General features: G+C 45.9%; 1 protein-coding gene across 8 annotated transcripts in view; it reads left to right on the top strand.

Annotated features, from left to right (window-relative positions):
• Positions 1–25,538, top strand: part of MAP4 (microtubule associated protein 4) — a 219,784-nt gene that overhangs the window by 181,757 nt on the left and 12,489 nt on the right. For 5 of the 8 annotated variants that reach the window (XM_090048017.1, XM_090048018.1, XM_090048016.1 and 2 more), the window contains 7 exons: positions 5,095–5,195; positions 6,069–6,278; positions 10,692–10,869; positions 18,515–18,574; positions 18,728–19,056; positions 21,722–21,850; positions 23,745–23,837. In XM_090048017.1, coding sequence (XP_089904143.1) covers positions 5,095–5,195; positions 6,069–6,278; positions 10,692–10,869; positions 18,515–18,574; positions 18,728–19,056; positions 21,722–21,850; positions 23,745–23,837 — 1,100 coding nt within the window. The remainder of the gene's footprint in view (positions 1–5,094; positions 5,196–6,068; positions 6,279–10,691; positions 10,870–18,514; positions 18,575–18,727; positions 19,057–21,721; positions 21,851–23,744; positions 23,838–25,538) is intronic. The other 3 variants (XM_090048020.1, XM_090048019.1, XM_090048021.1) reach the window with 3 other exon arrangements.

Here is a 25,538-nt window from a genome sequence, read left to right as displayed (position 1 = left end):
CCTTCCCTTTCCACCTGGTGTCAGTTGTGTTCCTTCTTTGTTTGAACTGAGTGGCTTCCTTCTCCATATGGCCTGGATTCTAGAAGAAGGATCCTAGAGCCCAGCTGTTCACAGGTGAAGTCTGTGGCTAAGTACAGACGGTCTAAAAGCCCAAGGCTGAAGCAATTCAGTCTTCTCAGGCTAGCCTAAACTGCGTAGATTGAACCCATGAGCAAGTAAAAAGACATCCACTTTTTGTTCCGGAAATGGCCAGGCCAGAAACCAGAGGGCGCTAGAGCACACCGCCCTGCTGGGTGGAGTAGACAGCTTGGGCCAAGGCTAGCCTGCCCACCCTGCAAAGGGGTGGAGGGAGTATACAGGGTAGGTGCAAAGCATCCTGGGATGCTGGGGGACTGTGAGCTAACTTGAGCCTGGAGGGAATCTGGGACAGAAGTTCACTAAAGCAATTTAACCTAAATCAGTTAAGTCTGATACTGCATTCATCCCAAGTTTATCTTAAACCAGTTTCATCCACTTTGAAAGTGCTGAAGTTCTGTTGTGTTAGAGATTTGAACCGGTTTCCAATCACTTATACCGGTTTATGTGCAATTTGTGTCCCTGGTCTGTCACTGGGCTGGGGGGAGATTTGGTTTTCACACTAGGCACTGGTGCACACGCAGTCCTGTTGCACACGGGAGCTGGAAAGGGAAGGACTGAGTTCACTGCTTTGTGGTGGCATGTACAGAGACTTGTAAGCAGTACTTGCCGACAGATCTGACCATGCTCACTGATTGTCTGGGAGTTGAGCAAAGGGTTTTCTGAGCATGTGTGCAGTGCAGGCTTTCAGCGGTTTATAGCGTGGCTTTTTTTTGAGCAGATTTTTATGGAGAGGGTGAAAGCGAACATCCCTGACCTGAAGGTCTCCCCTGCCAAATGTCAGGTCCATTCTCCACAGCATACACTAGAGATTTTTTGGGGAAAAGGTCACCAGCATTTTAGCATCAGCAAAATGTATTTTTTTTCCCTTAGCCTCGCTCTCAGAAATGGCTGGACTGTTTGGGCTGGTATTAAAAAATAAATACAAATAAATCTGCTGGAGGCAGACGCTCAGCATGTCAAACCCTCACTGTAAGCCATTACATTTAGCTAAATTATAACCAACCAAAACACAGGGTTGTGTAATAGGAAGTGTCAGGCAGCCTTAAAAGGGACACTGACCCCTTTCTTGAATAAGCAGGAACCAAATTTGCTCTTTTCCCTTGGAGCTGATGATATATGTCCAAGGTTGTAATAAAGACAGTGACAAACCTAGAGACAAGTGTTTAAAACTTTAACAAAACGTGCCTTGTGGACTTTCCCTAGTGCTCTGTGATAGTCAAATCAGTGTCAGGGTTGCACCAGCCATTGGGGCACCTTTGATGTGGGCATGTAACAAGAAGGCCCGGGCCGGTCCCCTAACCAACACCATCTTGCAGGGTGCTGTGGGCAGACGAAGAGAAGCAAGACCTAGGGCAAGCTGGACCACCAACATCAAAGCCTGGACATAATTAAAACTGACTGATTGTACAAGGATTGCAAAAGACCAGGAAGAATGGAGAAAAGCTCTGCCCCAGTGGTGCTAGTCAAAATAGCTTGCAGATTGTTTTCCAGAAAGCTCATTTTCTAGGGGGTGAGAGACCACAGCAGACTGCAGGGCCCTGAACTGAAATTTAAATTTCCATTCATCCAGATTTACTTCCAGATTAGTGAATGGATGCATTCGGGGACAAGAAGGATGGAAGTACAGCATCCCCCAGTCTGCTCCCCTTGCAGTAGCTGCGTGGGTTATCCCCTTGTTAACATTATCAGTTCCTGCATTATAGAAGTCAGGTTGTCTGTGCAGCGTGTCGCTCGGCTGAATGTCCTTTTCGCTCTCCTTCAAGCCCCCCTCTCGCCTTCCCAGCAGGGAGAAATTGGATTCTCTGTGATGAATCAGCTGAGCTGAATTGTTTCACCATCAGCAAACTCGGTGGCAAGCAGGAGCTGGAGGAGACAAAGGAAGAATTCTGTTTGCGGGAAAGGGGCCCTGTCCATCGGTAGCTTTGAACAAAATGTCCTTAGGACACCTTTTGCTGTTCTGTTTTTGAAAGGGTTCCCTCAGCTATTCTAATGGACAGTGAACAAATTTGATAAAGAAAAGCTGCCAAATCTTAATTCCTTGTAAGTAGCCAACCTTCCCAGGCAGTGCTGTGTTCAGTATTGGGAAAAGAGCAGCCTGGTAATTAAACGTTGAATGAAAGCAAACGTACTGATGAGCAAATCGGGTGGTTAATTAAATGGAAGGAGGAGAGTGCAAAACAAAAATGCCCTTTGAAAGGCCTGTAAGGCACTGTACCCCAGTAGCCACAGAGGTTATACTGGGAGAGGGGGACATGAACAGATGCTTTACTGGCGGTTGCAACCTTGTCTACGTCAAACCAGTATTGACATTTGGGGAGGCCCTGGCATTATCTCACAAGGAATTACAGTGCAGAGGTTTTACCTTTAACTTGTTTTTAGGGTTCTGCCCCCATTTTTTGTCTTGGCTGTCACTTGAGTCCATCTTGGTTGCAGTGAGATTGGCTTATAGTATTTTTCAGTTAGGCAGTCCACTGCGTCCTTAGGCATGAAATACTCTGCCATGTCTGTAAGAATTCTCTTGCGTTGCTTCGATCCTCAAAAGCAGGACGGCGCTGTCGACAAGTTGATGAGACTTTCAAATGAATCTAAGTAGGATTCATCCGGGTCTGAACAAGCAGCTTCAGGCTGATTCACGGAGCGTTCAAATGCTCTCATCAGACAAGAGGTTTAATGTTGCTGCTGAATTAACTGAAACATTAAGCAGCTGACATTGCATGAAGGTAATTTGATTGGTGGGGGATCACCTTGGGGTATCTTATGGCTGGGGACTGTAAGATGATTTGCAACACGTATTTCAACAAAGGTCATGATTTTATACAAATCCAGATAAATAAAGCTCTCTCCAGACATAAGTTCCAAGACGCAAAATCCTCTTGGAGAGTTAGCTTTAGCCAACTAATGGACAGAAATTTGCTCCTCAAATCCCAGAACTACTGATAATAATTACTTCCTGCAGTGTTGCCTGCAGCAAAGGCTGACAAATTAGGGAAATATCATAATGGATTATTGAACTCCGGTAGAGAAAAAGTTACTTGTGTGCACAGATTAGTTACCAAACATAAATGGGTTGTCAGAATATAGCAGCTTGAGTTGGTTCTTGATTTTGGCCATAATTCTTCAATTAAAAGAAAAAATAGTGCTAGATTTTCTTTGGAAATATTTTTGTGTGCGCCTTCAGGACTGTGCAGCTCTTAGCATTGTTTGGAGGATAGGACATGAAAAGTCAAGTACGATGCAAGAAAAATGTCCTCTCTGTTAGCATGGAGTAGTAAAACCTTTAACCATTGTGTAACGAGAAGTATCAGACAAAGAAGCAGGTAAGACGTTCGGAGTGTTTGGGTGAGCAAAATATTGCGTTGGTAGGTTGCGATTTCAGAGTTTTTGCCTCTAAAACAGACAAGCCGGGCAATGTAGAAGGTAGGATGTAATCCTCAGAAGACCTTAGGAAGCGATCATTTTGCTGTTAGACTTTCCATACCTCTTTCACCAAGTCAGCTGTGGGGTGGTAGCCTATCAGTCTGTGTAAATAAAAAACACCCAGTAGGGATATTCTGTATCTTAATTTCCATCTGACGTGGGAATGAAACAATCAGCTTGCAGCAAGACAGTTGTATGAACCATGAGATTTCTGGACTTCAAGTATCAAAGGAAGCGCAGCAGTAAAATACTCCATAGCAGTGTGGTAGTGATTCAGAGTTTTTCTCCTAGTTCCAATATTTTAAAATTGTCTTTAGCCAAGTAGGTTTTACACTTTTTGATGTATTGCAGAGTGTGCATTGCAGCAACTCATTAAGACACCGGAGGATTTGAAGTAGTTTTAGACTAAGTTAAAAGGTTTACAGAGAAATGTCCTTAGGCTTTTCTTATTTCTTGCTTTATACTTTCATTTAATTGGAGGCCGCTGTTTGCCTTTTTCAGTAGCATGCGGACAGAGCTTTCAGACCCTGCTCGTGGAAGGGTACAGAAAAATGTTTATTACGTTTATTGTCCCTGTTTGAGAAATGCGGGCATGGGAGACGACTGGTAATTTAATAACTTGGCGGAACTAGAACAACGTAGAGAATAAATTACAGCAAAAATCCTGGCAACCCTTGACTTACAACTCGGCAACCCATTAATTAAAGCTTTAAGTAGTGTGAAACACTCAATACCCAAGCATGATATCTCCAGTGACTTCTCTACTAACGAGTATCTGCAGTGTCTCTTGCATGTCTGAACAGCATTTTGTCTTTCCTACTTTCTCTCGCTAACCTTGGCTGCTGTAGGAGTCGTGTTCCTTTGGCTCCTGGGAATGGCCCGTGTTCAGAGCCCTGTGGATAGTTGCTGCATCTTGCGATGCAAGAGGAGCTGAAGTGAATGAAAAGTAGAAGCAGTATCGCTAGTGTAAACCTAAGAGGGGCGGTGTGAAGCTATTTTTATATTGATGGATAATAGCCACATGTTAAGAACTGAAAGAACAGACTATAGAAGCATCCTGCACATGATATTTATGGAGGGTTTTCTTAGTCATTGACACACGTGGCTCTTCCTTCCATCGGCGCTTTCACAGAATCCTAGAAAATTCAGGTTTAAGGGAACTTGGGGGGTCCCATCTAGTCCAACCCCCTGCTCCAAGCAGGACCAGCCCCAACTACGTCATCCCAGCCAAGGCTTTGTTTAGCCAGGTCTTCAAAACTTTTAAGGACGGAGATTTTGCAACCTCTCTAGGTAACCTTTCCTTCCCCAGTTGAACCACTTGGGTACCTGGGAAATCTTTGAACTCTGGAGAGGCTTTGTAGTGATAGTCTCTTCCACTGCAGTGGGAAGCTCTTCTCAAAAATCAGTCCTAGTTCCCAAGAGCCTTTCCAGGAGCAGCCACCATATAACCTCCTCTGGCATTGTACTGGCATTTTCAAATAAGAATTTCAAAATAATTTATACATTGCTTAAAATAATCTTTTCTCTCTCTCTTGTCAGCAAAACCAGAAGAGATCAAATCAGTGGAGACTGTGACAGGGAGTGACATCACAGCTCCTCCTAACAAAGAGCTTCCCCCAAGTCCTGAGAAGAAGACCAAGGTTGGTATCAATTTGGACCATTTCTGCCTCACACTGATTTGAGTTCCCTGCTTTTTCTCTGCTTCTCAAGCTGTGACAACGAAGTTCTGTTTTCTGAGCCAGAGCCCGCATTGCTAGAACACTGAACGGTGCCGTTAGAGACGAACCACCCTGCAGTAAACCTGACTGGAACCAGATTTAATTCGGCAAATTTATGCTAAACTTAATGCACGTTAGGTGCTATCTGTATTGAATCCACAAACGAATATTCTTGAAGTATTCTGAAAATTCATATTTTGATAGCTTGAGGAAATGATTGCAGAGCCTTGCAGAGGCTGGCCTCTGTGCTCAGACTCTGGTGCTCTGTTATGCTCAGTGTTGTACAAAGGATCAGTGATGGGACCTGCTTCAGGATGCTTCCAGCCTTTAGCTGAATGTGAAGCAGAACTCAAGAGATTCATATTCTTGATCCTGCTGAAATCAGTAATCAGTTAGCTCCGTGCATACCACTAGGCAGCAATGCCCAGTGCTTTTGTTGAGCATAGGCCTGCATGCCAAGAACTCATACATGCCCATTCTCACCCTGTTGCTGACTATGTTGCCTTGGACATTTCCGGGCTACATCCTGTATCCACTGAATTCAGTGGTGCAACTCCAGTGGATCAGGATTTGGCCCCATCTTCCTGTTTCTTGTCTGTAATGCAGCTAGTCTGCTACTTCCTGTCATTCTTTTATTATGCTCAGAAAACGGAATGTAATTTTTATTTTGTTTCCTCTTGATGGCATTTTCTGTTCCTGGCTGCTTGACATTTTTGTTTACAATGAGCTGTTTTCTTTTTCTTTTTTGTCTGTTTTGTGTTTTCCATTGGATGTTGCTTTTTGTCAAATGTAAAGCCTTCAGCATCCACACCATCAACAAAGCCCGCCGCAGAAAAGGCCAGGCCTCTGTCCGCTACCAGCCCCAAGCGGCCAGCTTCCACTACGCCTGGCCAAAACAAAAAATCCACCAGTCCTACCACAGGCCCTGCTGCGGCCACTCCCAAACGCCCGGCCACCGGTACCCCGCGGCCCTCCACTTTAACTGCAAAAGACACTAAACCAAAGGTAAGAAGCATTTTGCTGTCCTAGGAAAGCTCCTAGGCCACCAGCTAAATAAACCTGTCTTACCTGACAGGCAAACAAAAGTAGTGCAATTCCAGAGAGAATGGAGCAATCAGATGAATGCCCTGCTTGGTTCTGCACAAGCTGGCATGGTCAGCCTGGGTGGCTCTGATCAGTCAAGGCCTAAATACTTTATTGTACATGTTGTGACATGAAGGGATAGGCAGAGGAAATGTTCTGCTTTTATAGAAGTTGTTCTCGTGAGCTACCCAGAGGTACTTTCAGGACTCTCTTTTTTTTTTTTTTTTTATTATTTTTTTTTTTTTTCTGTTTCCAAAAGTTTGTAAGTGAATCTGTTCTGTGTTACTCACCTTGGAGTGCAGCTGAGTATGTGGCAGGGACTTGGTAATACTGAACTGAGAACTGAATGTGGGTGTTAAACACCATATTCTATAAAAAGAGCTGGAACGATGAGTTGGCAAGAAGGACTCAGAACCAGGAGGTAAATGAGACCATTGGAGAAAAGTGCTAGGGAATAGAGAGCTGCAGTCTAGGCGAGACAAAGAAGAAACTGTTTACCCTAGTTAGTTAATGAGTTGGATTTACAGCATGGGCAAGCCATCTGAAATATGTTATAGAATCCATGTGTAGACAGCTAACAGCTGACTGGAGGAAGCTGCTGAAAAGGTTATGGAAGTCTGCAGTTGCTAGATGTATTTCAAGGCAAAGGCTAAGGATCTAGACATACAATATATTAGGCGATAGAAAAGGGCAGAGCTTTCCTGCATGCCAGTCACCCAAAGAATCCTTCTCTTGGGCAATGTTGAAGAATGGAAGTGGCCTAGATGTCTAAGGCCCTTGCTACACATTACGTGTATTACATAATTAACTGGTTAATCACACAATACATTTAGATCAGCCACATATGCAAAATAGTGTATTTACTCAAATATAAGACTAGGCTCTTTCCCTGGATGTACCCCTGGTCAACATGGAGGGAAAAGCCCCTTGTCTTACATTTACATACAAAGAATCCACATTAAACACATCACTTGATCTTTGATCCACTGCTAAAAGAAGCATGAAACTGATTAAATGCAGCCAACACTGAGTACAGCTATAAAACACATGGCCTGTAGGAGCCCATGGGAACCTGCCACTCTTTTAAATTTTTGTGTCTTGGGCCTTGGTTCTGACTTTGCTTGTCGACTGGCTGCCAGGGGACTCCCTGCTTCTGGATTGGCCACTGGGGAGGTACACTGACCAAAAAAAGTTGAAAACCCCTGATTTAAGTCTGTGTGGCACTACAAGGATTGGTTAGTGCAGCCTGTCTGAATAAAACAATATGGTAGAGCCTAATGAGTTCAGTCCCCCTTAGTGGCTCACCATGACTTGAAGTTGGTACTGCATTAAATACATTTCCGTTTCTTCTTCACTTCTACAGCTGAGTTGTGCCTGTCTCTCCCATTTCCAACAATTCCTATTTTTTTTTCTCCAGCCTTAAAAGTCTGGCAAATGTCACCAAATGGGTTCCCAAACAGTTCACTCAGAATCCCTCTGCCAGCCTTTTTCTCAGCATGTCACATATAATTAATGTGGCCCTGCCCTCTGTGAGGGGAAACTGGACCAGGTTGTCCTATGCTTCATCTGCATATAAATGTTTGGAGGATCCCAGGACTCATGACAAGAACACCCAGTTCTAGTCATGAGTTGTGGCAGAGTGGGAGCAATTAGGACATGGATCCTTTTGTGGGGGGCGGGGGAAGAAGGTGTCTGGAGTACACGCACGTACTGAGTACTGCTGAGCTGTGGGGTCACTAGCTTGAAACGCTCTTGACTAGTGGGGCCAAGCCCAATCAACCATATTGTAAATCCATAAGCCTTTTGTCTTTGGGCTAATATCATGCATAATCTGTGTGCTCTCATTGTTTCTCAGCCATGTGACTAAGATCAAGTGAGATCAAGACCAAGCAAGATTGGGGGCATCTGAACCCCAAGGCCTCCAGGCCTGGGGCTTGCACATAGGCTGCCTACCTGGATTTGGGGAGTATCCAAAGCCCCACACCAATGGGTCTGGGAAGAAAGAGCCACACAGACTTGACAATTGAACTCTGCTCAGTCAAATCTTGCAACTTGACTACTGAGTTTTGCCCAATTGAATCTGGAGCTGATTTGGCCTTGGTGGGGAAAAAATTATTTAAAAAAAAAAAAAGGTTTGTACTCTCTCAAGTGGGTGCTAACATGCTACTTAAGTGTGTTTTATAGAGTACCTGTGCTAAAACTTGCAGCAGTTTCAGAAAGAGTAAAATGCATCATTTCTGGGTGAACTGAGTCTATGGGCGTTATATGCAAATTGCTACAGCCATGTTTATTTCAAGGTCAGTCTTTTTCAGATTTGTTCCTCACTTCCATGTGCTCAGGGACAGCAGGGTCTGAGAATAAGCAGGCAGGAAGGGGCTGTGGAGGGTTAGCCAAAGGGGTTGCTTGATCTGCCATATTTATTTTTTCTGCTCTAGCACTGGGAGGGGGACAAATGCAAGGCAAAACTCCAAATTCTAGCTTTGTTTCCTGTTCCTAGAGTTACTACACCTGGAAAACTTTTATCAAATTTATAAATTTTCCATGTATAGCATCTAATTATTGGGGGGTCATCTTATAATCAGGATCAAGTTGTATTCAAGTAAATATGGTAATTGTCACAAAATGGAACTTAGTCTCCTGCTACCAAAAGAGCCAACCAGCTATAAAGCTAGTGCATGAAAATCTGTAACAACTCAATAGCTGGTTTCTATCCAGCTTTTATTTGAGTGTGTAGCCAGGCCCCAGTGGTAGATAGCTCTTTCCCAGCATCTTCCCAAGCACTTTGAAGCATGTCCCAGCACCGCCCCACTTGGGAAAAGCAGCAGAAATAACCTGCCCTTCCGTTTCCTGATATATCTGAGGACTGTGTGCAGTCCTTCCAGTTCAAGTATCACTTCATGTCGTTTTGATAGTGCCTCAGTCCAGCTCGGGGTAGAGAACTGGAAGCCTGTTCTGGTTTCCTAACAGAGGTGTGTGACAACTGAGCCAGCTGCCAGCATGCTTGTTTTTTGTAGGGGACCAGGCCTGGTTTTAATTTAATCGGTGCACCTTTCTGAGTCTGAGTCTGTTACTGTAAATCAGACGGTTTAAGTGAAACAATTGAAAAATCTAATCGACATTCGGCTCTTCGCTTCAGACTGGAAAATAAAACTGTTAACTTCATCTCTCACAGCATCTATTAGACACTTACACGTTAATAAAAAATACATTACATTTAGATGCTTACATTTATATCCAATTTGAAGAGATATTTCTGTTTGTTTCAGTATCATGTGTAAATTTTTCATGCTCTAATGCAACAAAATTGAAAATGGCAAGAGCAGATTAAAATGATTTTTCAGCTGCTTTAACTTAATCTTTCCATTTCAACACTTCTGTTAAAGCTGTAACCGTCACACACAGTGGTCCAAATGATTTCATCTGAGTGTTTGGTCTTAAAGATCATTGTAAAAGGGGGAATATTTACTTGTTCCTTTGTCTGTCTGAGCAAAGTCCGTGTCTCTTGATGGAAACTTTGCCCGTTTGATAGGTAATTCTAGCTTTGTTTCCAGTTTCCATAGTTACTAGACTAAATTTATCATGATTATTGCACTCTTTCTAGTAGATTTTTAGGTAAGTCAGACTAGCACAGATGCACTAAGGATCTTAATCATGAGTTAGTGTCTTTTAAAAAAAATATTCTAAATCATTCCAAATTAATCCAAAGTAATTCCTTTTGATGTTGTAGTCAAACTTATCCCATCTATTTGGAGCACTAAAATAATGAGTAAATGCTCCATGATCAAGTATGCATGGTTCATTCCTTCTTGGAAAATGATTACATCTTTCCCTCATGCTTCGACTGTTGACAATCCGATTGATCGATTGTAGTGCACATTATCTGACAAATGCCCTTCTAGCCTAGAAAGAATTTTGTTCCTATAATTAAAAGCTTTTGCTTGCCAGTGGCAAGGAGTCCCGTACAGTTAGTGAAGTAAGAGCTGTGAGGGAGCAGCAGAGCTCATAGTACTCTGCACATCTAAATGCACTACTCCTGGCCGTTGTGCAAAGGCATCTTGGGGAGATGGCTGGATACTAATGAAAGTCACCGTACATCACCCTCCCTGTCCCATGTATCCTGCGCTAGACCTGGTCACCCATATGTTTCTGCATCAGTTAGGATGTTTGTTTTCATAATTTCAGCACACATTTTTTTTAGTAGCAATTAGCTTCCGTATTTAAGAATGCAGGCCATTGTGCTTCAGCCCCTGAGAGAGAATCTGTTTCTCCAGACTCCATGTCTAGGTGGGTTGAAGGTACCATTTCTGGGCTTCAGTGTAGCCTTTGCTTTATCAGGTAGCGGAGGCAAAGAGCACAGAAAAGCGGACCTCGCTGTCAAAGCCAGCATCTGCTACAACACCTCGAACTAGTGTGAAGAACACCCCTGCCGCACCCAGGACAACTGCAGCCTCACCAGTTACAACCACATCTAGCATGAAAAATACTTCTGTTTCCCCACCCAAGAGACCAACGTGTAAGTATTGCCCGGTTGCATTTCTGTTGGATAATTCTTGTATCGAGGTTAGCCTGTGTAATGCAGCGCGCTCTCACAAACTGTAGTGCTGCCGACTGCACTGATGCTCCGCAGATGGCATGCTTTCACTTTTCTGGAGGCCTCAGCAGGTTTCTAAATGTAGGTTTAAAGGGTGCCAAAGTTGCAAATAAAACCATCAACACATGGCCACACACAGTGAGGTCTGCAACCAGATAGATGTGATTGCTCCAAGAGCAGAGAGCTGCCCCACTCACCTCAGTTGTGAACAAGTTTGAAGGCTTAATAGCAATTTAAACATCAGGACTTTTAGTATGCACACATGCAGGGTCATGTGGCTAGGAATAAGGACTGTAGGTCATAGGTGCGGGCCGGGGGCACGTGATTGTCAAAGCAGTGACGTTGAAAAGAACTTGGGGCTTCTGGTGGGCCTGAGCTCTCGGGGTACAGCTCTGGTTCAGGACCAACCCAGTTTTTAAATGTATAAGTGGGAAATAACCAGGAGAAACAGAGTTATAACTTCTGCCTACGCTGCTAGTCAGACCATTATTGAAATACTGCATCCAGTTCTGGCAGCTGTTTTTGAAAGAACGTTGAAAAATTGGCAAGATTCAGAAAATAGCCACAAGAATGATTCATGGCCTGGAAACATGCCCCCTAGTCAGACTTAAGAAGCTAAGTCCATTTAGCTTACCTGGAAGAAGGCTGAGGTGATGTTTTGGACTACAAGGTAGACAGGTAGACCTTTATCTAGTCAACAAAGATATAATGAGATAAAATGACCAGAAGCTGAAGCTGTTCAAACTGAAGCCTGAAATCAGAGAAAGTAGTTGCCTATTTGCACAGCCTTTTAGGGACCTAATAGTCTCTGTCCCTAAGCCTTTAAATCAAGATGGGATGTGCTTTGAAGACAGGTGCAGTAGAGCACCCAAAAGATGTATACCTGATGCAGGATTCACTGGCTGAAACTTTAGGGCCTGTTTCTGGGAAGGCACGCTGGTCCCTTCCAGCCTTAAATATTTGGTGACCCTGGAGTGCTTTTGTGGATGATCATTTTATAAGAAACATGTAGCTACTCTTGGAAGTATGAACAGAATCTGGAATGGTGAGTTGAACTCAAATAGAGGACCAGCACTTTTCTCCCAGTCCTTGAACTAAAAGGCAGAAGCCATTGGCTTTTCTGTCATCTGTCTGAGTTGTGGACAGGACCTAGCATCTTCTACGGATCCAGTTAAAAATTGTGAACAATAGCCAAGGGGTCAATAGTTGGTGATTTGATGCATGTATAACTAATGACTCCACTTCTTTGCATCTAAGGCAGAGAGCTGAGCTACAAGTCTCTCTGGTTTGAGTAATTAACTGACCTGTTAAAAAAAGTTATCACTTCAGTAATCAGGTTCTTGCATGCATGTTTGCTTGGTTTAGATTTCATAGATTTCATAGACATCAGGCCTGGAAAGGACCTCGGGAGATCGAGTCCAGCCCCCTGCCCAAAGGGCAGGAAGTCAGCTGGGGTCATAGGATCCCAGCAAGATAAGCATCCAATTTGCTCTTGAAGGCGTTCAACGTGGGTGCTTGAACCACCTCCGCTGGCAGACTGCTCCAGACCTTGGGGGCTCGGACAGTAAAGAAATTCTTCCTTATGTCCAGCCTGAAACGGTCTTGCAGGAGTTTGTGACCGTTCGACCTTGTCATCCCTTGGGGCGCTCTGGTGAACAGACGTTCCCCCAGATCCTGGTGGTCACCCCGATAAACTTATAGGTGGCCACCGGATCACCCCTGAGCCTGCGCTTTTCCAGGCTAAAGAGTCCCATTGCTCTCAGCCTGTCGCCGTAAGATCTGTTAGCCTCCCTAAACTCAACCTTCATAGCCACCACTTGTGTCTGGTGATGGAAACTAGTCCTGAGAACAGTGGTACTCAACCTTTTTAGGCTCGAGGTATCATTGGGTAGACTCAAGACACCTCTTGGAAAATGCCAGCTCTCTTCACTCCTTTTTTGCCTTGGGGAAAAACATTAGAGCAGCTTTCCTGTTTCAAAGAACTCAGAAAGACCACAACTATGGATTTCTATTTGAAGTCTCCGGGTTTATCTGTGAACCATGTTTTATAAACCTAATGCTGCTAACAACACTGTGTAGCACCCTGTGGCACCCTTGAAAGGATCTCAAGGCACCCGATGGACCTGTGGCACCCTGGTTGGTGAATCCCTGCCTGAAAATCCTGTTTCTAAAAGAGAGGATATAAGTACAACTGTGAGGGAAGAGGGCCACGTACTTTCAGCAGGCTGAGTCTGTCAGGGTGTCTAGTAATTGGGGCCAAGAATTAAATCCAGAGACAGGCCTTGGAACCAAAAAAGGCTACTTCAAGGACCCTGTTGGTTTTGTCACAAAGCTGTAGTCTGCTAAAGTGCTGCTGATAGAGTATAGGGCAGATTGAACTAGCACACCCTTTTGGGGTTAACATTTGGAAATAAGAACTGGAAGAAGGCCAGGCTGGTATCTTGGTGCGAGTGCTGCCTACCCTCTTCCCTCAGCTGAGAAAGTTGTGATGTGAAGAGGGGGATGGAGATGTGTGTGCGTAGGCAGGGGATTGCACTGGTCCCATTCAGCATTACCAGCGTAGAGCAGAAGTTGCAAAGTGATGGTGCCTCAGCGCAGCTCAGCCCGTCGTGTCTCGTGCTGAAGTTTGCCAGTGACGGTAGCCAGTCTGGCCCACAGGTTCCAGTATCTTAATTTATAAACCCTCTTCCCTCTAAGGACAGCAGCAGCCAGTCTCAAATTCACTGAAACCCAGGAACTGCAGTCCCCTGCGAGACCGGCAGTCGCTGGAGTGCAGCCCTGGATGCTTCAGAGGAAGGGAGAATAAACCCTGTAATGAACAATTACAGAATTGGAGAGGAACCAACCAGCTGAGCTGGATCCCTTGTGACATACAGCAGAGCCCCTAGTCCACGAGTCTTTCACCTCTCTCTTTCGTGCCCATACTAGTCCAGAAGGCTTTCTAGATTTTAATGATTTCAGTTCAGTTAGCTTCTCGTCCTGCAGCGATCTGAGGCGTGAGTATGGGGAGATGAGATCTGAAGGGAGCAGAGGTGCAGGAAAGATGGTCCAGATGGCAGGAACTGCAGAGGGGGAAGCCTCCAGCACCGACAGCGCATGAGACCCACGGCTGAGGGGCAGAGAGTGAAGGTCCGCCAGAGCAGATCCACAAGGAGCTGAAAAGCAGAGTTAGTCTAGAACTGGGAATGGGGGGGGGGGAAGCCAACAAAGGCAATGGGCGGAGGTGGAGAGCCTGTTCCCAGAAGATGCGATGGCAGAGAACGCACTGCGGGTGTCCGGAGAGTGGGCGTTTGGGATAGCGGTGAAAAATGTAGGAGAGGTGGAGTCACGCAGTGATTCACAGATCTGAGAAACCGAGAATTGAAGGCTTGTAGGTCCGTGAAGTTCAAAGCCAGAAGAATGTGAGAGAATGTAGCCTGACCTATGGATCGAAGCCTTAATTTCACCCTGCGTGAGCCTAAAAGCTTCTGCTTGGTTAAAAACTGTGTTTAAGAAGAGTTTCTAACCTGGACGCTGTGACCTCGAGATGGAGAATCTGCCTGTTCCAGTGGTCAATCGCTGCCACTGTGAAGCATGCTCTTTATTTCTAGTTGGAAAGCATCTGGCTTCACTCGTTGGCCTATTGTTCTTGCACTGTCTTTTTTGCTAGATGGGAGTCCTTTCATACCCTGGGTTTTGCACCCGAGTAACTACGTACCCACTCCATCACCTCTCGGTCGTCTTTGTTATGAGAGACAGCCGGAGTTCTCCAAGGCTATGGACGGATGCAACTTTTAACCTTCATCAAAGGGGGCGCGGATCGTTACCAAGCCTTCCATCAGCATCGTTTGAGATCCAGACAAGGGTTGCATCTGTTTGTGCCCGAAGGCTGCTGCTATAAAGCAGGGGTGTCAGAGCTACAGCTGGTCCACAGGGCTTCTCACTGCCCAGGGTCTGCACTGGCTCATGGGGAATCGGAAGGAGAGACTGCTGTGTGAGCAGAGCCAGTTCCCTGGTACAATGTAGAACCCATATTAGTTGGTGGGCCATATTCCCTGCCAGCACCCAGGGGGTTAACACCACCCCTGCTTCCCCCCCACCCCCCCCTTTGCCACCACTGAAGGTAGCATTTTTTGATTGCCATCAGTGATGAAAATCAGCAGAAACTGGAGGCAGTCAGTGTTGCGGGGAGCAGTGGTGGTGTTAATCCCTGGCTGCTGGCAGGGAATGAGGCCTGCCTACTGATCTGAGGTCGACACCCCTGCTGTAAAGCATCTTCTCTAGCCATCACACCAGTTTTGTGGCTCTCTTCTGCTGCTTCTCTAGCTTTTAAAGCCACCTTTTTAAAATGGATGCCACAATTGGACACGCAGGTTTGTGTCGCTCTCACTGAGGCCATATACTAAGCTCAAATCACTGCCTTCCTATTTGCCACTCTCCTGCGTGCACAGCCACCACTCGCCTTTAGCCCTTTTTGCCTTTGAGACTGCTGCACAGAGGTAACAGACTTTTCAAAGGAAGGAACTGGGTCCTTTGGCAAGACGCATTTCCCACGAAACCATGCGGATTGCAGTGGTATTCCTCGCCTTTTGTTCTTGATTAACTGAATCTCATCTCAGTTTTCCCATTGTTTTGGGTTTGAACAGAGGAGTGACAGGGATCTTGTGGTTTACGGAGGTCCATCCCCTGCTAGCCCATGCAGCCATGTTAGACAGCCTGTTTACTGGACTGCTCGAGGTCCATCTCGTCCATCTCCTGGCAAAGATGATCTCACTCCTTATCACTGAGAACCTTCTTCTGATTTCCAGCCAAAACACCTTCCTGGCCAGCATATACTTAATTGGTGCCAATAGTGATTCAGCTTAAATCAGGGCTGCCCAAGAGGTGGTCTTCAGGCTGCTCCGGCCCTTGAGGTGGGTTAACCTGTTGTCTCTGGGCTGCTGGTCCAGGGCACTGCTCCCTGCATGGCTCTGCTGCTGGAGTCTCTGGGTTTTCCCTCTGCCCTCTAGCTTCTGCCACCCATGTCTGTGTGTGGACAGAGCAGCAGAGCCCATGGCCAGGAGGCTCGGGGACCTTGCATGGCGTGGGAGTATGGGCACAGTGCAGTGGGGGTGCCTGCCACACGGCGTGGTGAGAGGTGAGCGACACCTGGTGCGGCGCAGCATGATGCACCCTGTGGCTGGGCGCCCTGCAGCCCCCGAGCGCTCAGAAGTTGAACAGCCCTAGCTTGAATAGCCTTTTTCCCTCCCCTAGTGCTTCCTGCCCTGTTGCATTTATAGGCAGCAACCGTATATCTTCGTTCCCTGAGGCTAAACAAGCCAAGCTCTTCTAAAACAAGGTCTCCAGCCCCCTGATCATGCTCATAGCCCTTCTCTGTCCTGTGTCAGTCTGAATCCATCTTCCTGGTGCGTGGGTTGCCGGCTGGTACGCAGTGCTCCAAATGAAGTCCTATCACCAGGGCATCAGTATTTCCCTGTTATTGTGGAGCTGCCTCATCTGATTCATTCTAGGCTGCATTTGCCTTTTTTGTAACCGCGTCATATCATTAGTCTGTGACTTAACTAGTACGCTCAGGTCTTTCTCATCCTCCATCATTTCCAATTTATGAGCAGAAATCCTAGTTGTTGGTTCCTACGTGCGTGACTTTTGCATTGGTACATCCATCTTCAAGGTCACCCGGTTCTTCCTGTGTGGTGATCTGATTCTCCTCTGTGCTGACAGTCTCCCCCAACCTTGTAGTCAACACATTTCATCAGAATAGCATTGGTTTTCGTTTGTTTGTTGCCAAGGTTGCTGGGGGTGGTGGGGAATAAGTAAATTGATCCTAAGCCGGATCCTTGCCGTTCTCCACTAGAAACATCCCTTCCAGTCCAGTAGCTGCTCCTTCAGCGCCTGCCCTTCAGCAGTTCCTTCCCCACCTTACGGTTCTTGTGGCAGTCAGTGTTGCCTGTCCCAACTAGTCATTTCTCACGTGGCAACACACCAAGTCCTTACCAATGCCCAGGAGGGCTGCTGTCAGCCTAAGGGCCTAGAGTAGACCAGCGCCTCTTCCATGCCCATTTTGCCTACTGGCACATTAGCACTCTTCCAGGCATCTGGGATTTCCCCAGAGTTCAAGGATGTTGAATGCAAAATAAATATCCGTGGGACAGAAATCTCACCAGACAGTTCTTTTAGGACTCCTGGATATAAGTCGCACGGAGGAGTTAATTTAAGAAGATAGATCCCTACTAGATGACTATCAGATTCTTCCTTTATTATTAATAGGCTGGCATGTACTTCAGCTTCACCCTCTAACATTATTAGCCTGTTGCTTTTCAGGTACAGAAAAGAAACGTTTATTGAGCACTTCTGCCTTTTCTGTACCACTATTAATGACTTGTCCAACTTCATCTAGTGTCGGTGCTATGTCCAATAGCTAGGACTTCTTGATTTTCATATACTTGTAAATAAAAAAAAGCTTCTTGGCATCCTTAGCTCTTCCAGCCACAGATTTTTATCAAATCCCTCAGCTTCCTTTATCGCTTGTTTTGTACTTCATAACTTGCCTTTTTTCCCCCACCTGTTACAAGTTGCTTTTACATTTCGAATTACTGTCTGCACTTTGTCACCGACTCAGGAGGGGCAAAGTTGCCTTTTCTTGATAGCAGAATTGTGGCTTTCTGCCCATCAAACTCCTGTTGACAAACCCCCCCAGTTCTCATTTATCTTCTTCCTCCTAACAAATTTTGCATATAATTTTTCTTAGCTTTGAAAAATCTGCCCTTTACGTGTGCCAAATATAGCTATTGCTGCTTGTGCCTGTCCTTTCTCTGCCCATATGGAGTACAATCAGGTCATAGTTGCTGGTCTCTAGGCAACCACCAATTTCTGGTCTAGTGATTAATTCTTCTTTATCTGTTATTATGAGGTCCAAAATAATTATCTCATGTTGGATGCATTACCTTGTGTACTGGAAAATTATTGGGTAAAATGATCATGTTAGCAATAGTATTGTGGCTGTGGCTAAATAAAGGCAAACAGGTTTCAAAAAGCAACAATCCTGCTTTTATCATGTGGTGAAGAAAGTTGAGAAAAGGCCATAAACTGTGATCCAATAAAGGCAACCTGAATGGGTGCATAGACAGGCTGATTTAAGGGTGTTGGAAGGCGAATGTTTCTAGAAAGAGTAATTGCTGTAAGGCAGGCAAAACGCTTTCTATTTAAAAAGAAGAGAGTAAAACCCCAAATCCCCCCTCTCCATCTGCCACGTTTGAACATTCCTGAGTTTTCAAGAATTATTTTTGCCTCAAACTGGGTTGATCTGAGACATGAGCTGTGCTGGATTGTGTGCAATAAGATGCTCCCTCCCAAGGCCAGGAAAGAGTGTAAGCCCAAAACAAGTAGCAAGGGAGGAGGATTGCCACTCAGAAGTGGTGTGGGAGTCGTGACACCAGAGCAATGCTAGAGAATATCTGGCCTCTCCAAGAAATAGTGCCAGCACCCTGAAGGGTTGCTTGCGTGCTTTGGTTTTCACTCCGAGTGGTGGTAATGAATGTGTGTATACTGAAATAATGCAGAGAAGGCTGATTATGTTTCTGCTCTGCAGCTATCAAGACTGAAACCAAGCCTGCAGATGCCAAGAAGACCCCTGTGAAATCACCATCAGGTAACCTGGATCAGTTCCTGCCTCTGCCCCCATGTCTGTTTGATGGCAGGAGTGTTTGTTCAGTGGGTCACTAGCTCCTTCACAGCTGCACATGTTCTGCTTGACACGAACGACATTTCCCCCAACCTCTCCTTTCTTCTATGATTACTGCAGCCGACTTGAGCCGTCCAAGGAGTGCTCCTGGAAACTCGCTGAAGAGTAGCACCACAACCTCTACTGCTACCACCCCTACTACTACTATGACTTCACCTGGAGTTGCCACCAGTCGCCCCAAACCCAAGCCAGCTGCCACCAGGCCCGCCACAGCCTCTAGTGCAAATGCAGATGCTAAAAAACCATTGGCAGCCAAAGCTCCGCTGAAAACCAGCACCACATCCAAGCCGTCTCGCCCAACCAGCAGTGTTTCTGCCCCAGACCTGAAGAACGTACGCTCCAAAATTGGATCCACAGATAACATTAAGCATCAGCCTGGGGGAGGAAAGGTAAGTCTGTGGCCGCATTTGGAACTATGTGAACTCGCATTTAAGAGTGGTTGGTGTTCCTCGCTCTTCCCTCTGCTCCCTGGCCTGGTTGTGTTTGTGCCTGCAGAGCTCTTCTTGGGTCCTGCAGTCTGCACGAGGCAATAGCGAGGTGGCAGGACAAGCATGTACACATAACAGGCTCTTATTGGGAATATTAATAAGACTCCAAAAACCTTTCACCGCCGAGAACAGAGGCGTGCTTCTTATCTAGATCTAGAACCTACCTTGTGAGAAAGCTGAGAGTTCACTTTTCTGTTTCAAATAGAGGAGTTCAGTCTGCTAAGTCAGTGGCTCTCAACCTTTCTTGTACCAGGACCCGTTTGTACACAATGACCAGTCCCAACCCAGTGCCCCTCACTCCTGACCCACTGCCCCCAGGCCCCAGCTCCCCAGTGTGTGGGGCAGGAGAGGGGGTGTACAGCCTCTTGCAGGCTGGAGCTCTGCCAGCCTGCAAGAGAAAAGCCAATTTCCCATGTTCTTCTCCTTTAAAGGAGAATCCATTTTTTTAAGTTTGATCTATTTTTAAAGTTTATTCACAACCATTTCATATATTCTTGCAACCCATGTTTGGGTCACGACCCACAGGTTGAGAAATGCTGTGGTAAATGATATGGAAGGCAGATTTATGTGCTACCCCATGGGAGACCTGGATTCGGGAGCAAGTCCCGGGACGGGCTGCCCCAAATGACATTGGGAATGTGCAGCTCTGAAGCTGAAATTAAGTCTGTGTGCTGTTCTCAAGACCCCCTCCCTGGTGGCCACAGCAAATTTTGGAGACAGCTGTTGTAAGAGAAGTGGCTCATGAGACTTGCATGAGGAAAGGCAACTGAAAGCACGGATAGGACATAGCTTGTGACTAAATACAGGGGCTTTCTGTTGAATTTTTTCACTGTGGCTCTTTACCACAAAAAGGCGAAGAGCTTTGTAGTGCCTCTAGAGCCCTTTCTAGGAGTCTGAGATTAACATACTGTATGCATTCATCAGCATATTGAAAGTCAGTCATTAACATCATCCATATTATACACCTCGTGGAGATGCATGATCATTCTGCATTATCAAGTATCCTATATCCTACTCCTTGCCTGACCAAAGGTGGTGTTGGCAATTTATCTATAATCAGAGGCTTTACCTTGCATTAGTTAGAGCAGATTGCAGCCATGCTTTCCTGCAGTGAAGATCGTGCTGTGTAAACCTCCTTCTCAGAATAGGTCACTAAAATAGAACATATTATTGCTGGGAGCTGTAACCTCTGTTAGAAACATTAAAACAACGGGTCCTCCTAGGCACCACTGCAGCATGCCATAAATGGCATCACCTGCTTGAAAATAAGTTATAAGAAACCTCAGACTTATGACTGTAGAAGGTCATAGCATAGTCCTTAGAGGTTAGTATCCCAGAAGGGAGAAACTTCCACCCTTGAATCTGAAAAGGATGACCAGATCTAGCTCTGGGAGGCTTCAGGGTGCAGAGGAAAGTAGGAACTCCCACCTGTAAAGCAAGTAGAGACCAGATTGAGAGCTTGGGAGGTTCTTCATACTCTGTTCAGCAGGCACTCAGAGGTTCACCTCCTCACTACTTGTTTAAAAAAATAAGAATAAAGGGAAAAGACCTGTTTTAGCATTTGGGAGGCCTGCCAGGCTTTCTGCCAAGACCTTGGGGCACTAAGGAACATTGCTTGTGCTGTCTCCCTTATTTTATCAGATCATTTCCACTGCATGACAGCAGCAAAGCTGTGATGAACTGTTCAGTTAGAGAATCGTTTTGCTGCTTGCAGGACTTTTAAAATTATGTTCTGCTTTTATGACACGTGCAAAGTATAAGATCATGGCAGATGCATTGCCTGTTTTATTACTTTTTTATCAATTAGCTTAGAGCGCAGGATGGCTGCTGGTCTTAAATTTGGCCTCACATTCTCACCTTTTTGTAATGAACCCTAGTGCAAGTCAGCAGCAAATGGGATCTCCGAGATCATCGTGTCAAACTAACTTTTTGCTTAAGCCTCGCCTAAATTAACTAACTCTAAACCTGTAGGATGTGTCGAGCCAATCTGTCGCCTGAGTCAGATCAGCATGTGGGGGAAATAAGCGGCCAAGAATGAGGTAGGCACATGTAGGTAAACACCTTGTAGTTGTAGAGAGATGTGAAGGCATCTCCAGGTAGCCCAGCCTGTAGCCCGGTCCAGTCAGCAGGGCAGGGTTGAACACAACTGTTTAGTTTAGATGCTGCATATAATTCTTCCAAAGACTATCAAGCAGTCGTATCCATTTCCCCACCTTCCTGTTTGGAAGTGCTGCAATGCTGATGTTTGATGGGATCTTTCGCGATTCAATCCTGTTGGAGGAGTGGAGAAGTTGCTGCAAATAATGCCATTCACATCTCGGGTGCCTGGTTCCTCAAGTGCTTGTGCCTGAGTGAGACGCAGCCTCTCCGTGGTTTCTGTTGTAGCAGTCCTAGACCCAAGAGACCACCTGGCCTCCTAGTTCTCAGATTTGTACAAAAGTCTTATGCAACTGGTCCAGTCCACTACCTTTCTAGTGGCGGGTTTTATATTCTATTGTTTCCTTCCAACATTTACTTTGATTTTTTTTTCCCTAGTTAAATTCATCATCCATTTGTCTCCATCTAGGGGAAAGTAGAGAAAAAACCTGAATCAGCTGGTGCCGCACGAAAGCCTGAGTCCAATGCAGTCTCTAAAATGGCTACTACTAAAACAACTGTCACAAAAGAGAGTGCACAAAAACAGCCCAATGGGAAAGTGAGTTGGATTTCAGACTTTTACCTGTGGAAGGCGAAAGGAAAACTTTCTATTTCGAGTCACTTTCCCTTCTCCTGAACTCTTGCCTTTCTCTCGTCAGTATTGCTGTTCCTCCACACGCACCTTTTTGCACTTCCTTCCTGTAAATCCCATGACACTGTTAATGGAGTCTGTGTAGAAGTATCCTTGGTGGTGACTTCCACATGTAGTCTTTTTTTTCTTTTCCAAAGCCTCTTGGAGGAAGGCCCTCTGTATTTGCCTTGGGCAAAGCAAAGCATTGAGGGAACCTGAAGAGAAGCTGCCCTTCTTCATGGACTAGGGAGATGGAGCAATAGTTCCTGCACTTTTAACCAAATCCCTGCCCCCCCCGCCCCCCAAATCATCAAGAATTTGACCCAAGTCTTCCCTATGACTGTCCAGACAGCATGGCATCAGTAGTCTTCTCTGACATCTCGCAGCCAGGGCTCACCATGGCTTCAACTTCTTACCTGGAAGTCTGATGCACAATCTCATCTCAGTATCTGAGCTATGGGAGAGGAGTAGAAGAAGAGGTGGGGTGACTGATAAGCCGTTAACTTGTGATCTTGTGCTATCTTCTTGGGTACCATCGAGGAGTGGGGGCTTAAATATGTAGAACAGCATTGGTCTGGCTGTTCATGGGTAAGTGTGAGCAAATGATACATTCCCACAGCTGGGTAACATCAGGGGCCCTGTTGCAATGAATCCAATCTGCCTTGGTTGGCTGAGTGTCCTGTGAAAAACCCTCTAAGGCAGAAGTGGGTGTTGCAGGTGAGTCTAGCTACGTGATGACTCGAAAGCATGCAAGAAAAGGGCTTCAGTGTGACACTTCCACCTGGTCTATAGCCTGTGCCTTGTACTGTGTTTCAGAAGATTTTCTCTAGTAAGTAACTTGTAGGACTGACCTTGGGCACTTGGTTTTCAAACTGCTTCATGTCACAGAACCCTTGCATGTCGCTTCTCCTGGCCCTGGCTCTCGAGTCATCTGAGCTGACGTGGAGCCAGGCAGCTGGGCCAGGTCGGGTGATGGTAGCATACCACCTCTCGGCCCGCTTGACCATAATCGCCAGTCTCTTTTCATGGACCTCCAGGGTTTCATGGAGTGCAGTTTGGAAACCACTGTCCAAACTGATTGCAGCTGAGCCGTTGCTTTCTCTCAACCTCAATTCTGGATGTTCAAGTCAGGTCTTTTAACATAATCCTTGTGTGTCGTGGGCTCTGGAACCATTTCAGCTTGTTAGAAAAGAAGCAATGAGTCTATCCAGCTGGCACCAGACCTCCTGCCATCCAAGTTAAATTGGTGGTTTTGACAACTTTCCATTCTTCCAAGGTTAGGCTCTAATGTCGAGGTTTTGAACCACATCACCCAGGATCTGAGCCAATCCCAGGTAAACTGGAATGGTTTAAAAGTGCAGAGACTAGCCAGGTAGAAGTGGCAACTCCAGAGTATTGTGTCTGCAGGGAATGAAGGCAGCTGTCCCTGCTCGAACGTACGGCTGAGGACGCCCTTGTCAGAGAGAGTAGGTTGTTCTAGAGCTTTATACGGGGAGCTGCCAGGGCGCACACAAATGGCCTCTTGGTAGCTGGGCACTCGTGAAATGCTGATCTGTGCAGCGTGTAGGACAGAGTTTTCCTCTGCAGTAGTGCTTAAGCTGTGTTGTCACTACCACCATCTGTTCAGTCACTCTGCCTCATTGTTTGCTTGTTGCTGTCTCACTCTCCTCCTCCGAGCTCTTTCGCACCTAATACTGAAGTTGGGTTTAAGTTTAACACGGCTCCTTGTCTACCCACCGTGTCCGTCCCGCTCCAGCCTGTCTCGTGACGATTCTAACCAGCCCTTATCCCATGTCATTTTTTCCGTTCTGTAATGTTCTAGGTCCAGATAGTCTCCAAAAAAGCGAACTACAGCCATGTCCAGTCCAAGTGTGGTTCCAAGGACAATATTAAGCATGTCCCTGGAGGTGGGAATGTAAGTATGGGCTCTGGACACACTGTCTTTCTACTAACTTCCTTTTCATGTACTGCTTTCTATATGTGGTTTCCTGAGATTAACTCTGCTCTGTTCATCTGCCTGAAACGAAATAAGCACCTCTGGCTAGGCGTGTAGATAGGAGGCTTCTGAGCTGCGATAGGTTAAATGTTAGGAGCACATTCATGATGTTTTCATGACATTGCAAATATACTTGCTCCACTCTGCAGCCATCTAAAACAATCCTGTATCAAAAGGAGAGAGACTACCGTGCTGCTTGGGTGTTACCAATTGAGATCTGTGGTTAGTTAGTTAAACTGGTGGTTTTGACAACTTTTCATTCATCCAAAGTTAGGCTTTAAGGTTGAGAGGTTTTGAACTGCATTACCCAGGATTTGAGCCAATCCCAGGCAAACTGGAATGGTTTAAAAGTGCTGAGACTAACCAGTTAGAAGCAGCAACTCCAGAGTATTGCATCTGCAGGGAATGAAGGCAGTTGGGGAAAAAACCTGCCAACTTTCCAGACAGTTTCTTTCAACATGGGAAGCTGATAAGATGCTGCGAACATAATCGGTATATGACAGTATTGTTGCCTGGTGCCCAGAGCTGAGTGGGTTTGGGTAGCTCTGAATGCTCGTCCAGACGATGCAAAGTGCTAGTCTAGGCTTTAAAGTGATCCTGTATTGACCTGTCAGGGCAGCTTTTCCCACTGAGCACAGCCTGCATTACCTTAAGTCAATGCCAGAGCTGATTTGCTTAGTGGTTGGTGATATTTTTTAGGACTGCATGTTCTGGATGTTTCAAGATAGGCAGCGTAGTAATGATAGCAAGCAACCTTCTCTACTGCTTAAATGTAGAAGTTTTGCATCTTCCAAAATTACACCGTCTCCGTGCCCCATGCTGACGGCTGTTGTCCCTGCCATACAAAATCCTGCTCCCCTGGTGAGTGGGGTTGTTGCCTGGGATGGTGACCTGCCTTTCTCTCTTCCAATCCACCAGCTACAAACATGACAGGATTTAAAAGTGCTGCCACAAAATATCCTTTACAAAACCGGGGCAGATCCTTTTCTCACTACTTCCAGTAGAGGCAGCCTCATTTTCTGCTCTGCAGATATCCCAGCTATGGGGACATGCTCTCTGTGCTGAGTACCTTGTAGCAGCATTGCTTGCTCCTGTATCCATCCTAAGTGCTTGCCACCCATTCACTTTGGAGGCTCTAGACGCACCCCTAGGACTTGGAGCATGGTGGACTGTGTGAGTGCCTTCCCTGGAAAACATGCTTTTGTGTCTCATTCTGATTTTTTTCTCTTGGCAATACACTTTTCCACCAGATGCTGCAAAGGAATCCTTCATGATAGTTTTTATTAGTAAATCTATCAAACCAAAGCCTTATTAATCCTCTCCAGAAGGTGGTCAGAGCTTGTCTCCCAGAGTACAGCTAGGAGGAGCAAGGCTGTAATTTCCATCTTTCTGGGCTACTGTTCTAGTGAGGGGTCATGGGTGCTCAGACTTGCATTTATGCAATTAATTTGCTACTATTTGGCAGCAGTAATGTGAGCCATTTGTACCCTCCACTGCGTCTTCGTGTTCTTGCAGTCAGAGCGTGTGTCTGTCATTTTCCATGAAGGCACCCAGCAGCACAGCTCAGTCGAAGGCCGGGGAGGGCATGTTAGACCAGCACACCACCTGGGTGGGGAGTGC

This window comes from Crocodylus siamensis, chromosome 5 (genome assembly GCF_052110815.1).
Source record: "Crocodylus siamensis isolate JL-2025a chromosome 5, ASM5211081v1, whole genome shotgun sequence".
Classification (NCBI taxonomy): Eukaryota; Metazoa; Chordata; order Crocodylia; family Crocodylidae; genus Crocodylus; species Crocodylus siamensis.
This window is presented reverse-complemented; position numbering and strand designations above follow the sequence as displayed.